The following is a 17,103-nucleotide window of genomic DNA, read 5'->3' on the forward strand; positions in this document are numbered from 1 at the left end:
CTTAGATCTATCTTTCCACTTGATATTTTTTCCTGGTAATACATTTTGAATCTCAATTGACATTCTCCGTCCCTTGCGCCATGATTGCCCCCAAAATGTGCATCGACCCATTGTGATGCTTGATATATACAAGTACATAGATAGTACTTAGGTATGTCTACCTTCATACCTGTTTCCACATAGTTTCGTGCTGCTTGGAATTTTGTGTTCATTCTATGAGACCATCTTATATGCGTTCGCCCACACATGCCTCTCACGATCATTTCCCTGATGTGAATATATCGTGCCTTCAACACCACAGTATAGAAGCGTTTAGTCCGTTCATTTCTTCTTGCGCGGTCCAACAATCTTGGGATACATCCGTGAGAGATGGTAATTGATTGTGTTCTTCTTTTGGGCTGCGGCTTTCTGCATGCGAATTATGTCAGTAGACTGCCGTGATAGTTTTACGGGCCTTTGAGGAACAGAGGGAGGGGACACATACGGGCGCATCCATACAAGTTCTCAATTGGGTTTCTAAGGCCTGGCATCCAGCTACGTTATATCCGGAAGATGCCCAGCATGCTACAAATAGAATGTCAGCATCTGCGAACCAATGATTGGTGATTAGGAGGATGTCATACTGAGAACTGAAGTCATGATGGCCAAACATGGATTCGAATCGGTTTGATTTGGTCTTCTTACCCTCAATTTGGGCAGTGGAGGTAACCTCATGGGTACCTTGGCGGTGCTGGCTCCTTTGGGCGGCATGCTGAATTTAAATACACTGGTTGTGTATACCTAGTATGTATAGGAAGTGTGAGGGGCAAACAGACTCAATCAATCAATCCCACTTGGAGATTCAGATGTTGAATTCACAGTGCTTCTAAATAATTTATACGCTAGTATGTATTTGGATTAGTGGGGGAGGACTCCATCGGTCACAGGTGGGTTCAGGTTTGTTTACATCTGGTCGAGAAGCCAATCAGCTCGGTCCATGATTGAGGTCTTTTTGATTTATGAAAACACAAGTTAAAGGACCTTCTACTGCTGCTCGGTAGTTGGAAGACATGACATTAAAGAACAAACATTCTTAAATTTCAATAATCTGCGAATATTGATCCTGGACTCTTCTGATATTGTTTCATTTTCTACAAAGATACATTCGATTACAACATACGACATAGGATTGTGTGACAGTGAATGCGCGTCCGAAGAGGGTATTCAATATGGAGGGTACATCATTTGAGACAGGAGAGAATTGGTGAGCGCGTCTTTCTTCTCTCCTCCTGCAATTCTATGATGGCGCGTACTAATGTAGAGAAGGGAAATATACAAAGACGCATTTGAACCACAGCCCTCGGGAAAAATATTAAAAGCCTGGGAACGAGCACCCGTCACCTCTCACGCCCCGCGTTTACACGGCCAGAAAATATGGAAAAAGAGAGGCGGATTGCGAGGTGGGCAAGAGGATAAGGAGAATTATAATGAGGCGTTTATGGAGCTAGAGAAAGAGGGTGCGGGTGCGAGGAAAAAGCCAAGGGTGTTGGGAATTAAAGAGGATATTTCGAGAGCGAAGTGGCATGAGGGAAAAGATGAGAGGGAGACCTGGGATGAAGACTTGATGATGGGTGGCGCTAGTCCGAGGAAGAATGCATTGGGTACTCCAAATAAGTTGCAGGTGGTGCCTAGGAAGAGGACAAATGCAAATATGGTTATCACGCCTAGGAAATCCTCGAGGCAGACGGTGCTGGGTGAGAAGGGTCAAGCTTTGAATATGGAGCTATCACTCTCTCCAGGGAAGGATAAGGAGGTGAATGGTAGCCCGATTAGGAAGAGAAAGATGGCGAGGAAAAGCATGAGAAAGTCGATGGTGCCATTGGAGAATACGCAAAAGGTTGATGACGAGAAGCATCATAGACGACACACTTCTTTACTGTTCGATTTTGAAATGGCTGCTGGGGAGAAGGAGATAGAACCCGTGCAAGGATTAGAAAAATCGCCCAAGAAAACGCCAAAGAGACAAAGCCTTCGAAGATCAATGCGTGGAAGAGTTTCAGAGCCGGTTCAGGTGCTTGAGAAGTTCCTGGCGAGAGAAGACAAGAAACGAACCTCATATGCTGGACCCAATTCTGCTCCCTTGGGAGAAAGAACTATTGAAAGTCAAGCAGGCGCAATGGAGGTAGACCACAAACAAAATGAATCTTCCGAAAAAGACAAGTCTCAAGGCACAGCACACAGCTCAATCACAGAATCAATCAAGGAGCAGGATATATCACTTACAGCTCCCCAAACCGAACTTCTTCATGCAAACCCAGAAAGCGCACAAGCCCAAGCCGTGGACATTCCTACCCAAAAAACTGTTAAAGGCGCCAAGCAAAAGAGAACAAGCTCACGTCGAAGTACACGTTCAAGTGATCGATTGGAGCTTGAGGCGGCCGCTAAAAAGCCTCTTCCTGTGGAGAATACAGAGGCCATCACTTCAACCACTCGTACGACGAATAGTCAAAATCTCGCGTCCTTGGTGTCTTCACAAAATACTGATGATATTCTGAATACGACACTGACTTCCACACCAGATCTTGATCTTCAAGATGTAGTTCAAGATGCTGCGGTTAAAGAGATGACTGAATTCCAAGGAGAGTCAAGTAGTCCTGAAGTGCCGACTTCCGTTCAAGAAATAAATCACATCCTTGAAGAACTTCTTGAACAGTCCGTCACTCCCAACGATAATTCAAAAAGTACTGAGTCACAAGCACCCAATGACGATTCAACGGATGAATTGCCGGCTAATGTTCATCGACAACAAGCTTTCAGCGGGCTTGAAGATATACAATCGGCCAATAGGAGCCCCACGACTCACGTGGCTCCATTAGAAGAAAGAAACCCCGATGACGAAGACATGGATGATTCCATGTCGGATCTTTCTGAAGTCTTACTCGAACCTACTATCAATGTTGCCAATCTTAGACCGTCTGGTTTGAATGAATCATTCAATAAAAACACAAACGAAATGCAGATTGTTGCAGAATCTGAATCTATCGATGATCCTGAGTCTTTTGATTTGATGCCAGTCAATAGTCTAAACGCCAACAACCAATCTAATGAATCTGATCATGGTCTCACACAAGCTGAATCTACGACAGCATTCGCTACAACCTCTGAAGCCGACGACACTTTCTCATTGAGTGTAACCTCCTCATTCGAGAATGATGATACAGACATACTTCGCCAATTCCTTACCAGAGTCAAGGCAGATAAAGCTGCAAAAGCTGCAGCTCCCGCTCCCAAAAAGAGAAAATCATTGCCACATTCACCTCTTCGAATTCCGCTGGGAGATATTATGAATGCAGAAGCATCATCACCAGTTCAAGCACCAAGGGATGACTTTGACCTTAGCGTTCCGGAAGTAGCATCACCTTCACGCAAAAGTCGTGCCACAGCTCCACCATCTACGGAACAGTCAGAGGCAGAAGCTAAATCTATCAGGCGCAGTGGAAGAACTCGTCCACCTGTCCTTAAGATTCCTCTTCCAGCACCCAGTTCTATTCCAGTTCGAAGACTTGGTGGACAGGATGATACTAATGTTACTCTCAAGCAAAGTGTTGAAAAGGAATTAGCTGCCTTGACTCGTGTTAATACTCGGAAGAATAAAGCAGGTGCTGTTTTTCCGGAAGTAGTTTTAGCGAGAAAAGCGGATGGAAAAGAGAATCCTGCCAAGAGACAAAAAGACTTGAAGGAGATGTACGAAGAGAAACTCAGGAGAGAAAGGAAAGCCAAAGGCAAACCGAAGAAGTCAGTAGTGTGGGCGGAGGAAATTGCTCAGTATCAAACTTTAGAGAAGAAAGAAAGAAAGACTATGGAAAGTAGAAAGGTTAATAAGAGTGGCGAGAGGATTGTAGATGAAAGTAAACCCGAGGAAAAGGAGAAAGTGGCAGAATCGAAGGAGAAGAAGGGTAGAGTCAAGACGCATACGAGTTCTAGTTCGAGACCCAGCAAGATTGCCACGGGCATTCCTACTGCTAATGGAACGCCAGCTAGGAAGAAAAGAGTGGCGAAACCGTAGTATTGGGGAAGAGGAAAGGGGGCTTGTAGATGATGGATGGATGGAATTGTGTATGTTTGTATATGTTGCTAGCTAGATAGGTGTTTTGGTGGATAGGATAGGGGATGGAGTTTGGAGCTTGAAGCTTAGATCGTTTGCAGCGTTTTGCAGTTTGTGGAGTGAGGGCGGTGGAGTGCATTTGTTTTTCATTATACCTAGGGGTGCATTGTTCAGTGGAGGTCTTTGGTCACTTTTCTGTTTCTTACAATGAATTAATAAATGATTGATGATGGCTTAATAGTATTTTGGGAATTGTATGTTTTTGTGTGATGTCATACTTAGGGAGTATCTGATATGCGTTGTAGCTAGTGAGGGGGGAGGGTAGCGAAATAGGAGGTTGGCACCCGTTTATTAGTGAGGAGGGAAATCGTCGATCGTATCTTAAGTCATCTTGTAGAGATAATGCTGGCGAATGTATGAGATGTGTGAGAGCAAGTACTAACTTGGTTAGATGTATATATATTGATTGATGATATAAGTGTTAGGTAGATACTAGATGGGCAATACTGTCTAGATTCAACATAAGATGGGGTTTGGGCTGGAGAGTCTTATTATATAGTCGTCTTTTATGTGGTCATGAATTTGTGGATGGATCGTCTTGGATTTGTATTGGTATTTCTTCGAAAACTGGGGTGTTCTAGTGAATCGGATGAAGATATCTGAAGCTTATGAGCTAGCTATATAATTGCAGGGAGGTCAAATACATGCGGTTAGACTTTGATGTGCAAGGAAACATGAACTAGTAAAATTCCTCGAACGTCTGGCCCGCTCGTAAAAGCTTCCTGACTAAGCGAGGCTGTCACATTCGAATCTCAACCTTCTGTGACCATCAAAATAAAACAACTCTTGGGAGTTTCCATACAACTGAACTTCACAACCGACTTCCCAATTCACAATGTCTATGAACGCATTCCCTCGCGATTCGTCGGATGAATCGTCGGGTGATGAAAATGATTTTCTACATCCGTCGACGGATCCTCGAGAAGAATTCGCAGATTATAATCCGAGGAAACGAAGGCGCACAGGTAGGGATGCGAAGGAAAGTGCGGCGTTGGGTGTGTTTGGGAGTGAGAGTGAGGATGAGGGGGGTCCGGGGAAGAGGTGGAAGAAAAAGAGTTTGAGGGGGAAGGGGATGAGTTTTGTGGCGGGGGGTGAGAGGGTTGGAGGAGAGGATGATGAAGATGAGGATGAGGATGAGGATGAGGACGATGACGATGATGAAGTCGAGACGGGATCGAATAATGGGGGGAAAGATGTGGAAATGGGAGATTACGAAGAAGAGCCGATTGCGCCTCGAGGATTGGGATTCGGTGCTCCTGGGAAGGGATTAGGGTTTCAAAGTCCAGCGCCGAGTAAATCGAAGAATACTGGATTGGGTTCGAATGCGGGTACACCTTTGGGACGAGGCTTTGTGCCATCTTCGGCGAATAATCCTATACTGTTGAATAATGATGATGCGCAAGAGACTCCGAGAATTGCAAGGCCGAGCGCGTTTTCTACACCTACGAGTGGACGCGGTGGAAATAAAACGGGCGGTGGCGCAACACCGGTTAATGGAATGTCATTTGCGGCGAGAATGATGGCTAAGATGGGTTATAAAGAGGGGCAGGGTCTAGGTAAAGAGGGGCAGGGTCGAAGTGGTGTTATTGAGGTCACTTTGCGACCGCAAGGTGTAGGTTTGGGGTCGGTAGCTGAGAAGTCGAAACAAGAAAAGGAAGAGGAGAAACGGCAAGCGAAATTGAGGGGCGAGAAAATCGAGGATTCTGATGAAGAGAGGAGGAAACGCAAGAGGAAGCCAAAGACGAGTGGTACGGATAGTGGTATGAGTGGAGTGAGCACTCCTCGAAAAGCAGCGAAGCCGAAATATCGAACGGTGGAGGAAGTACAAAGAGCTGCGCCTGGATTGGAAATTCCGGAAGCATTTGCTCCGATTCTGGATATGACTGGTCCTGGCCAAAAATTATTGACGTCTACATCTGGAATTTTGACGCCTACTGCTGGACTGCCAAAAACAGAAAGCGTGGAACAAATTGAGAATAGGAAACTAGCTCGAAGAGCTCAAAATGATTTATCGGCCTTTGTTGAAGAATGGAAGAATCTTGAGGAGAGGAAAGCTTATACAGAAATGGAACTCATTCAACAACAGCAAGAGCTTGATGAAGAACAGCGGCAATATGAGCAAATGAAACTTTTTGCGGAGAGTATTCAGGGGATTGCCAAGGCTGTACAGGATGGGCAGTGGGATCCAGTAATTGAAGCCCTGAAAACCGTGGATGGGCTTGACATATCTGGAGCTAATGAAGAATTGTCAAATATTGCTGTCGCGGCTGTTCATCCCTTTCTTCGTCAAGCCACGGAAGGTTGGCAACCTCTTGAAGATCCCAAGTTAAATGGGATGGTTCCGAATCTTTACAAAATTCGACATATTCTAGGGGCTGTGACTAACGAAAAGGCTATTGTTGGTCAGGACTCTTTTATGAATGCCTCGCATAAGAATAGGGTCAAATCTACTACCCCTTATGAAAGTATGATCTATAAGATTGTTTTCCCTAAGATTGTATCATCTATCAACAAAAGTTGGGATGTATACAATCCCGCCCCAGTATTAGCATTTTTAGATGCTTGGCAGGGATTATTACCAAAGTTTGTTGGATCACAGATTTTAGATCAGGCGATAGTAGGAAGACTTAACGATGCAGTATCATCGTGGAATCCAAAGAAAAGAAGAAATCACGAACTACCCCATCTTTGGTTATTCCCCTGGCTACAACATCTATCTACCTATCACGCCGATCCGAAAAGTTCAACTGGTCTTGTCAGCGATGTAAAGCGAAAGTTTAGACATCTAATTGATTCTTGGGATTTCCATAGAGGTGTCATACCTGGTCTTTCACAATGGCGCGAGGTGCTGTGTCCTAGTCCTAAGAATGATGCGTGGACCCCATTGATTATGAATCATGTTCTTCCTAGCATGGCTAAGTTTCTCAAAAATGAGAAGAATTTCAGAGTCGATCCGAATGATCAGTCTCCATATATGGCTAGTCTTCAAGGGGTACTGGCTTGGAAAGATATACTGAAACCGAGGGTTGTGGGACAGGTGATTGTGGATACGGTCTTTCCGATGTGGCACCATGTGTTGCATCAATGGCTTACAATTGTTGGTCCGAATGAGGAAATCGGACAGTGGTTTGAGTGGTGGCGTGATGGGGTTTTCCCAGCGGAAATCAAAGAGTTGAATGCGATACAGGAAGAATTTGAAAAGGGGCATGAGATGATTAAGAACGCGTTGCGTCTTGGAGAGAAGGTGGGAAATCTTCCTGCGCCGGAAAGTCCTTCTGTATCTTCCCATCCCGTCAAACCTGCGACTGTGCAGCCGCCGAAGAAGGTGCAGGCTGCGGAAGAAGTATCGTTCAGGGACAGGGTGGAAGATTGGTGTATTGAGAACGATTTGCAGTTTGTTCCCGAGAAGAAGGTGTTGCATAGTGCGGGACCTCTTTATAGGGTTACGGCCCAGGGCAATGGGAAGGGTGGCGTGTTGGTTTATTTTAGGGGGGAGAGGTTGGTGGCGTTGCAGAGTCGAGGGGGGGCGAGGGAGAAAATGGAGGTGGGGATTGAGTGGGAGGGGGAGGAGGGGAGAGATGTTCTTTTGGGTATGGCGTGGAGTGGGGTTAAATAGGGGGTTGAGAAGTGTTGTGATATGGTTAGAGAAGCGGTAGGGGAGGAGTAGGGGTAGTTTGTATGATAGTATGTGATATGATAGGACATGATATCCAGAGATTGGGGCTTAGAATAATTGATGGGGAGGGAAGATAATACTAGATTCGATTTCTTCCATTGATTTACATGCACACATACATAATACCCTTGTTGGAAACCATATGTATGATACTAAGCAGTATGCTAGTAACACACTTCTCTTTCTATTTCAACAATTATATTTCATTTTCTACGTTTACTCAAACTGGCTATGCGAAGTGAAGTTGTGTTGTTTTTACTTCTTTTTTTTTTTTTTTTTTTCTTCGACGCAGAACTTATGAGAATTGATTGGTGTTCATGGATTCTTGTAGAAGTTCCTTTTTGCTTTGCTTTGCTTTGGTTGTGGTTGTGGTTGTGATTATGGTTATGATTAGAATTATGATTCTTGATCCTATACGAAACTCAAGAGGAGCAAAATGAATGAGATATCGCTATGGTGGTTGATAGTATAGCTTTGTATATATAATAGTATAGTGTAGTTGGTCTTTGATGATTGATAATCTAGCTAATTCGATGAGATGATACTCGATGGGGGTTCTTTCTTTTTCTTTGCTTTGCTTTACTTTGCTTTTTTTCAAAGGGAGGGATGGGGTTGATTGAGATGGGATGGGTGGGGTGACAGGGGTTTGGATTTTGGATTTTGGATTTTGAGTCCTGAGTCTTGAATGTGATGGGAGGAGATGTGGGAGGAGAGGCGGGAGGGGGGAAGAGGTGAAAGTGGATGTAGTATGTCTGTAGTGTGTAAGAAATTGTACAAACTGTGGATTTGAATTTGTGTTTGAATTTGAATTGGGAAGGATTTCTTTTTCTAATGTGGTTATGATGAATGTTGGGGTTTGCTCTAGCTGGGGAGGGAAGATGGGAGTGGAGGGAAAGAAGAGGAGGAAGAGGAGGATTTTGACGTGTGGGATGGGAGATGTGAGATTGGAGATGTTTGGGAGGAAGAGAATGATGGTGATAATGTAGACTTGTGTTTCGGGTGAAGGGAACTAAATGTGAAGGGAAAAGGAAAGGTGGAGGTGCAGAGTGATGGTTTATAATAAGTGGCAGATGAGTTAGTTAGTTAGTTAGTTAGTTTTTTTATAGACCGCTTGATGTAGGTAGGTACTAGGTACACAATACATCTGAATATATTCACTCATTCTCGTTAGCATTAGGAAAGACAAGTGGCAATCATGCTATTTTTATACGCTATCTATACTATACATACAGCCGCCTTACAAGTAGTGAATATGATAAACAATTCAGAGGCTTAGGCAAATAGATACTTCACAGCCATCTCATTACACGGCGAAGCTTTTGTACAGCCTGGTGTATCAATTACCGAATATGGAGCATATTATTCTCAGACAGCTTGTTTGGGAACTATTTATATTACTTGCATATTAGAAGTGTCTAATAATTGGCTTATGGGAATTTGTGATAATTGATGAGAAGTAGAGCATAGCATCTATACATCATTCCATCGAGAGCCTGAAGCGTGGATTAAGAACATATACAAAGAAACATCGACAGAATCTTCACGGTTGAAGTCGAGAAAATCGAAGAGATCTCACAACGAGGAATTTGAATTTGAAGAAGAAGAAGAGGAACTCGAGTGTACTATTTGAGATCAAAAATAGAACTAGAACATAACAAATAAATCCAGTACGTTCCCCTTCCCGCTCCGCACAGAATTAAATCTAACACTTCCTAGTCTCGACTATTCAACTCAACAACATAGTATTTCCAAACACATCACTTCACAACCATCTATTCACCACTTTCCCATCCCTCATCACAGCCCCGCTTCACAAAATGTGTCGCAGCATAACATTCCGCTATAGCATATGCACGCATAGCTGGCGTCCATATGTGATTCCGTGTTCGAATCCTGTCAAGAGTATTTCTTCAGGTGTCGATACCGCAAACATATGTCCTGCGTATAAAATCAGATATGAACGAAGGGTTATCAAGAGTGGGAATGGATTCTGTGCTGCGTGTTGGGAAAAGCAGGAGAGGAGGGAGAAGGTACTTGGAGAGAAGACGAGGGAGAGAATTATGGGCGGAGAGCTCGAAGGAATTTTGGAGGAGCGAGTGGAGAATTTGAGGGGGGAAATAGAGGGTGTGAAACGAATTGTGGATAAGCAGAAAGAGAACAGCAAGAGGGAGAATGAAGAAAGCGAGAATCTTTTGCAGGAAACAGAGAAGAAAACGTGGATTTTGGAGGGAAATGGCGGGGTGAGGAGGAAAGTAGATGAGAATGAGGGGACGGGAAATAAAGATAGAAAAGAAAGGAAGGGGGTGAGAAATAGCTGGCTAGGCTAGGAAGAAGGCAGACTCTAAGTCCTCTCATCTTATTACTGGTGGTATAGTGGTAAGGGCAGAGATTGGATAGAGGGATCATGTAGGAATGTGAGGTGAGATACCACTAAATAACGGAGCACTACCATATTCTAGCGGGGAAATCGACCCAGCTACAAGCGCATATTCTTCTCACTACAAATTTAGAGATAAGATCAACCTGGACTTAGAATTCCAAATACACGTTTCAAATCAACAGAAAGAAGCCTCCCGATAATTCTAGCGCCAGAGACATGGACTTGGTACATACCAATAGCAACCATGAATGAGTGCAGATTTCCACTCCAGTATATCTATTTTCGACATCTAATCCAGTCAACAAAAGTTATCATGAACTTATACATAATACTTACCTACAAATTTCTCACCCCGTAAATAAGTTCAAAGCATAGCCCAGTAGATAGACTCTCCTCGCTTAACAATCAACTCATCGATGACTATTTTCATCCAGGTGACGTAATGTCATAATCACCATGTACATGTATCAACAGAACAGTAGACTTATAGAGAAGACTTCCACTAATGCCCTAGAATTGCAAGACGCTGTTCACTAGTTCAATATAGGTCCAACAATGATACAGATAATTTTCAAGAGAATCGGGCAAAATCAGAATTAATCACGATTATTGTAAATTTGAGGAATGTGTTCTGAATCCATGCACCCACTGTTTAAACTCCAATTATTTTTGGGTACCAATAAGCAATATAGCCATTCAATTCATAGCAAACATTAAAGTTGTGGTAATCTTTTCGTGGAGTTGACTTTCATCAATCAAATTGTTGTAGTTTCATGAAATAAAACGAGGTCAATATGGCCCATAGCGGAACTACAGATACCTAGATGATTATTACGTTTTCAAATTTGGAATTAGACATCAAAGTATAGGACAAGCAGCCAAGGGAACTTTCATCAAAGGCTTCAGCAAAAATCTTGAACCAAGGCCACTTGATTATCACCCGGCTCTGCACATTCAAAAATATCATTTGGTTCATAATAATATTTGTATCGTAACATGGTATCTCTATATTCCCTACTAACAGTTACCAAATGTAATATCAAGGATCCAGGCGCCTAACAATGCTTCCCTTTCCTTCCTTGTCATGCTTATTAGACACTTCCGATGCAAAATTTGCAAGTAGCCAACGCCCAGCCACCATGTGGACCCAATCTGAATCTTATTTATACCGTATCAATTCGTTTCATTAATTCATTTCCATTTCTTCATTGTCATCAATTTCGGAACCTACACCTTGTGTATGAGTGCTACTAACACTAGTCTTTCGAACACCACCTACACCAAAGCGAGAGCCACCAAGTCCCCCAACAAATTCTAATTCTTCACCTAAAAGTTTGTGTTAGAAGTATTCGGTAAAAAGTCGATAAATATGCTCACCTCCTACAACACGACCTTCCATATCGATTTCCTGCGATAAATCAACCAAGGCTTGGCGTGGCAATCTTAAGAACCCTGGCGTACGAACAACTCTGCCCCAATGCGTCAGACAAAAGCTAGCAGCACGTCTGCGTAACCATTCTTCATTAGCAACCCCAGCGGAATGCCAAATAACACATGCGTGATCGACATCCAATTCCTTGGATAAGCGATTAACACATAACAACCTAAGATGTGGAATGTTGTAGATATTCGACATGACCAAAAGCCCAGCAACGTCATCTAACTCTGCACAGTCGTCTGGGTGGATACTGTCAGTATACAGATAGTATAAAAATGCCTTGACAACTGGATAGGGTTCTGGTATGTGCATTCTCTTCGTGTGATATTCTGCCATTTGTGCATTGTATAAACGTGCGAAGTGGGGCCATCGAGCTTGGAGAATGAGTTTGTGAACATGGATCGGAGGAGACGTTGGTGCATCAGGAGCCAACCAGTTTTGTTGCACCTGACTGATAGAACCTCTGGAGCTTGAGTCATCCTCATCCCACTCATCATCTTTTGATGCGGTGATGATAAAATCTGCCCCACTACCACTTTCCGGTGCTTGATTGAAAACTTTGGCCAAATCCATACCAAGGCCTTTTGAGGTTTCGACCTTCATTCTACCAGAGGATGATAGTCGCGAAGTTTCTTCTCGAGGCTCAGGATTTAAACCGTTGCCGAGTAAACCATATCGTCGAAGATCTATCTCCATTATATCACTAAAGAATCAATGATCAGCAGTGGTTACTATCTATAAACAAGTAAATGGCCACATACCTTAGATATTCTTCAAAACCACCTGGACCTAGATCTGTTGCTGTGGGATCTGTAGGACAACCAAGAAGCCAAGCCTTTGTACCTTCGTCATTCAAAGTACAGTAATGCCATCTATAACCTGATCTGAAAATATCTCGACCTTCTGCAAGCTTTTGCCAACGCAGTGTGTCCAATTCCAGAGATGATAAAGAACACTCTTGTGGTGTTATTGTTGCTGCAGGGGTGACAAAATCGAGAAGAGTTCCGGATGTGTAAACATGGAAATGCATGCCTGAGCCTTGGGCGGGTATATTGGGACCGGATACGAATTTTAACGAAGAAATTGTACCAGGAGCAAGAGGAGGAGAAGTAGTCAATTGAAATGAAGGTGGATTGACCTGTGCGCTGCTTGAATTTGCGGCATAGCCTGAACTGCCTACGGCAGACTGCGACATTGAAAATGAAGGCCGAGGAGAACGACTGAGAGCTGCATTCCTGTCCATGGAACCATACGAAGGTGCGGATTCGAATGCTGGGCTACCCTTAAAGTCCAACCACCATACATCACCAATCTTATCCATATCCTCGCTGAGACCTCCAAAAACCCAAACTCTATCTCCCCATAAATATGCCGAGTGGTCAAATCGACCAACGAAACGCCATGCTCGAGACCAAGTGAAAGTTTTTAAGTCCAGGTAGCAAATATCATCCAACACATAATTATTATGACCGGTGATACCACCAATGATAAATAGCTTGTCCTCGTGCAAAACAGCAGCATGTCTAGCTCTTCCTTTTGGTATAGGTCCAGATACAGTTGGTTGGGTCCAATGTGCGGTCTTCAGGTCGAAAATGATGAGATCAGAGAGGTATGTACGATGTTCGTTTTCACCACCAAATATGAGTAGTTTCTCACCTTGATAGAGCGTAGCGGTATGACCTGTAAGACTTGTTAGAACTGCAGATGCATTGAGCGCATATTAGACATACCCATTCGCACACCGGGAATGTCGCCATAGTTGTCTACCAAATTCCATTGGTGGCTAACTAGATCAAGCCTCAAAACATGGTTGTACACCTCGTCGGTATACTGATCGAAACCACCAAAGGCATATATCTGATTGTTGCCGCAATATGTAACAGAGGCATTGACAAGGCAAGCTGGGCGCTACATAAGTTGGAGCATGGGTTAGAAAATAGTCTGCAAAGTGTCGAGAGCTTTATAAATTACCTGACCAAGAGTTCTTGTAACCTTGGGCCTATACCCATCCATACCCAATCTGTTCTTCACGGGCGAATTCGGCATCAAGAAAGTATTGCTTGAAGGAGCGGCACCTGGAGTGGTAGGAGGGCCTCCAGAAAGTTGATTGGTATGGGTAGGAGTAGAAGAGCCAGGGCCAAAGATGGAGTAGGGTGTACCGCCGGGTGTAGAAGGCTGAGCCATAATAAGAGGTGGTATCTTATGTGGTCATGCTAGATTGGTTGATAAAAAGAGTTGATGTTGTGCGAATGTGCACAATCTCCCCAGACGAATAGAAAATGGCGAACAAACAGATCAAACCAGAAGGAGATTTCCTTTGTTCGGTGAGACAAAGACGATTGTGTGAATTGTATTTTACGGTGTGTACAGTTCAAATGGTAAGTCAAGATGTACTTGATAACATTAGACTCTTCATGGTCCTTCAACCTCAATATACATAAAAATCATGCACGGGTGACGATGAGATGGAACATTGAAGTATTTTGGAAAGAGTTCATGGGGGCTGCAGGTGGGTCGGCGGGTCGGAATTAATATACGCGCTCTGGGATTTGTGGCTTGAGATTTCGAACAGGACTAGGTTGTTGCCTGAGGCTCACATTTTACGTTTTTAATCGTTGCCAAACGGTTGCCCCTCACAACCAAACTAATTCAGTGGAGTAAACAAACGAGTAGAAAAGCTCTTGAATATTCCCTTCTCAAAGACTTTCTTTCTTTCTTCATGCAACATTCGCAATCTCCCTATACTTCGTACCTTTACCTCTCATCTTCATTCTCACTACTCACAATCACATAACATACAAAACATACAACAACATACCTTCAATTACAAGAATACTTCAAGTCTATTAGATCTTTCTGCCACACGCCATTGATCGACATCCGACTCTTAAGCCATTCTTATATAGAAGGACGTTTCGATATATCGAGCACAAATACGAATTACACTAACCCCAAACAATTACCAGGAACCATTAGGTTGAGTCTCTTGGAGCTCGTTCGTTATACCGAATCTACTCCTATCATCCATCGATCTTTCGACCGAGATCATACTTTGATATCGCAAAATGGCTACCGCAGTATCCACCCCCATTAAGTCCCACACTGGGCTCTTCTCCACACGTACCGCTGGCGGACGTATGCCTTTGACCCCATCTCCTCGTACACGCACCCAAACTCTCTCGATCAATAATTCATCTCCTTTTACTCCACCCGAGAAAAAGGTATCTGAAGAGAATGTACGATTGTCATCCAAGTCAACGTACGGTGGAAACTTAACATCACATTTCGCAAAGTCTTCCAGAAAATCCCACCGCGACTCACCAAAGTCCAACATTGCCAAGGGTGTTCAAACTCCTCGACATGCTCTTGAGCTCGGTGTCTCTGACTTTGCTCTTACTGGTACCGGATGTAAGACTCCTGTCGCTCCACGAACAAGAAAGGCCCCAATCCGCTCAAAGTCCACCAAGACTACTGTCTCGTACTCTGGTGATAGATTTATCCCAGATCGTGCTGCAAGCTCAGCCATCACAACCGCTGGCTGCGGAAAGGCCGACTTTGCCGAGAAGCAAAGACCAAAGAGCATCAATGAAAGCTCTTCAGTTCTTGCATCAGGTGCCGGTGATGCACTCGCTGCTCTTGAATCATTGACCATCGATGACGAAGAAGAGCCAGCTTCATACTCCCGCCCATCACCAAATACCATTGCATACCAAGACTCGTTGGCATCTGCCTGTGGTATTTCTCAAGGCCAAAGAATCCTCGCATTCAAGCCTGCTGCTCCCGAATCCTCAAAACCCGTGGACCTCCGATCTCAATACAACCGTCCACTCAAGAACACCAACGCTTCCGCTGCCCAATTCAGACGCCGCATTGCAACTGCACCAGAGCGTGTCTTAGATGCACCTGGTCTCGTCGACGATTACTACTTGAACCTCCTTGACTGGAGCTCCAACAATCAAGTTGCAATTGGTCTTGAACGCAATGTATATGTCTGGTCTGCCGAGTCTGGTACTGTCAGCTCTCTTCTTGAAACTAGCCCAGATACCTATGTTAGCAGTGTCAAGTGGTCCGGTGATGGAGCATATGTCAGTGTTGGTCTCGGTTCCGGAGAAGTTCAAATCTGGGATGTCGAAGAAGGTACCAAGCTTAGAAGCATGCACGGACACGATACTCGTGTTGGTGTAATGGGATGGAACAAGCACACTCTTTCCACTGGTGCACGAAGTGGCCTTGTCTACAACCACGATGTTCGCATCGCTCAACACAAAGTTGCTGAGTTGGTTTCTCACACCTCCGAAGTTTGTGGTTTGGAATGGCGCGCCGATGGTGCTCAACTTGCTACTGGTGGCAACGACAACTTGGTATCTATCTGGGATGCCCGTTCCTTGGCTGTTCCAAAGTTTACCAAGACCAACCACAAGGCAGCTGTCAAGGCTCTAAGCTGGTGCCCATGGCAACCAAACGTTTTGGCCACTGGTGGTGGATCATACGATCGTCACATCCACTTCTGGAACACCACCACCGGTGCACGTGTTAACAGCATCGACACTGGCTCCCAGGTTACCAGTCTCCGATGGAGCCCTCATTACCGCGAGATTGTCAGCACCAGTGGATTCCCAGACAACTCCATCAGCATTTGGAGCTACCCTACTTTGGTTCGCAATGTCGAGATCCCAGCCCACGAGACCAGAGTCCTCCACAGCTGTCTCAGCCCAGATGGACAAATGCTCGCCACAGCTGGTAAGTTACTCCTTCCATCTATAAATTGATATTTACTAACATTCATTAGCTGCTGATGAGAGCTTGAAATTCTGGAAGGTTTTCGAGAAGAAGACTGGCCCAAGTGCATCCGCATCAGCTGGTGCATCAGGAAAGGCCGACATGGTCAAGCAAATGACTATCAGATAGATATGTCAAGAATAGCTCTTGGAGCTACAGGTAAAGTATAAAGCAAATTCCATAATAGCATTTTAGCAATTGGGATGTTTTAGCGTGGTGTTTGGTGGATTTCGATCTTCACAATGCCCATGGCAGAAAGTGCTTCACCTGGTGCAAGTTGATGCTTTGACGATGAATGAATGGATACCTCTGGTGCTTATATGGCGTACACCTTTTCGGATGGGATTTTGTATTAGTTATTTTTGCTAGAAAATGTAAATTACTTGAACCAACTGAATGTTACAACATGAAAAGTGACTGGATTGATTTATCTGCCATTGTGAAAATGCTCTAAACTTCAAATTGAGACTTGTTACTGCTCAAGTCTCAGACATACGATGGAAGCAGCAAGTAAATCAGCCAATTACCTCGACTGTAGAGACCCCGTATCCCAATTAGATTAGTTTCCGAAGATCAATCTACTCTCATTCCTTTTGGGAGTGAATCTCAATTATTCAATAATTATTAAGAACGCACTTGTTGTCGATTTGCAACAAGCAATTGGAAAGAAATAAAGAGAAAGGCGA

General features: G+C 44.0%; 5 protein-coding genes across 5 annotated transcripts; 3 read left to right on the plus strand and 2 right to left on the minus strand.

Moving 5' to 3' along the window:
* Positions 1-8: 8 nt before the first annotated feature.
* Bcmrp10 lies at positions 9-831 on the minus strand. The gene is made up of 3 exons (XM_001552004.2): positions 624-831; positions 485-564; positions 9-408 (listed from the first exon to the last, which is right to left on the minus strand). Exons 1-3 carry the CDS (start codon positions 748-750, stop codon positions 322-324), a joined length of 294 nt encoding a protein of 97 aa, XP_001552054.2. The 5' UTR covers positions 751-831; the 3' UTR covers positions 9-321.
* Positions 832-971: 140 nt separating this feature from the next.
* BCIN_05g00780 (hypothetical protein) lies at positions 972-4,458 on the plus strand. Its single transcript, XM_024692809.1, has 2 exons — positions 972-1,243; positions 1,306-4,458. The coding sequence occupies exons 1-2, from the start codon at positions 1,209-1,211 to the stop codon at positions 4,043-4,045; spliced, it is 2,775 nt and encodes a 924-aa protein (XP_024548591.1). The 5' UTR covers positions 972-1,208; the 3' UTR covers positions 4,046-4,458.
* A 450-nt stretch (positions 4,459-4,908) lies between these two features.
* Positions 4,909-8,033, plus strand: BCIN_05g00790 (hypothetical protein). The gene has a single exon (XM_001552006.2). It carries the CDS (start codon positions 4,980-4,982, stop codon positions 7,758-7,760), a length of 2,781 nt encoding a protein of 926 aa, XP_001552056.1. The 5' UTR covers positions 4,909-4,979; the 3' UTR covers positions 7,761-8,033.
* Positions 8,034-11,115: 3,082 nt separating this feature from the next.
* Positions 11,116-14,162, minus strand: BCIN_05g00800 (hypothetical protein). Its single transcript, XM_024692810.1, has 5 exons — positions 13,610-14,162; positions 13,369-13,546; positions 12,400-13,318; positions 11,578-12,341; positions 11,116-11,526 (listed from the first exon to the last, which is right to left on the minus strand). Exons 1-5 carry the CDS (start codon positions 13,820-13,822, stop codon positions 11,387-11,389), a joined length of 2,214 nt encoding a protein of 737 aa, XP_024548592.1. The 5' UTR covers positions 13,823-14,162; the 3' UTR covers positions 11,116-11,386.
* Positions 14,163-14,262: 100 nt separating this feature from the next.
* Bccdc20 lies at positions 14,263-16,824 on the plus strand. The gene is made up of 2 exons (XM_001552009.2): positions 14,263-16,378; positions 16,428-16,824. Exons 1-2 carry the CDS (start codon positions 14,704-14,706, stop codon positions 16,544-16,546), a joined length of 1,794 nt encoding a protein of 597 aa, XP_001552059.1. The 5' UTR covers positions 14,263-14,703; the 3' UTR covers positions 16,547-16,824.
* Positions 16,825-17,103: the final 279 nt, after the last annotated feature.

The sequence above is a fragment of the Botrytis cinerea genome, chromosome 5, assembly GCF_000143535.2.
Source record: "Botrytis cinerea B05.10 chromosome 5, complete sequence".
Taxonomy (NCBI): Eukaryota; Fungi; Ascomycota; class Leotiomycetes; order Helotiales; family Sclerotiniaceae; genus Botrytis; species Botrytis cinerea.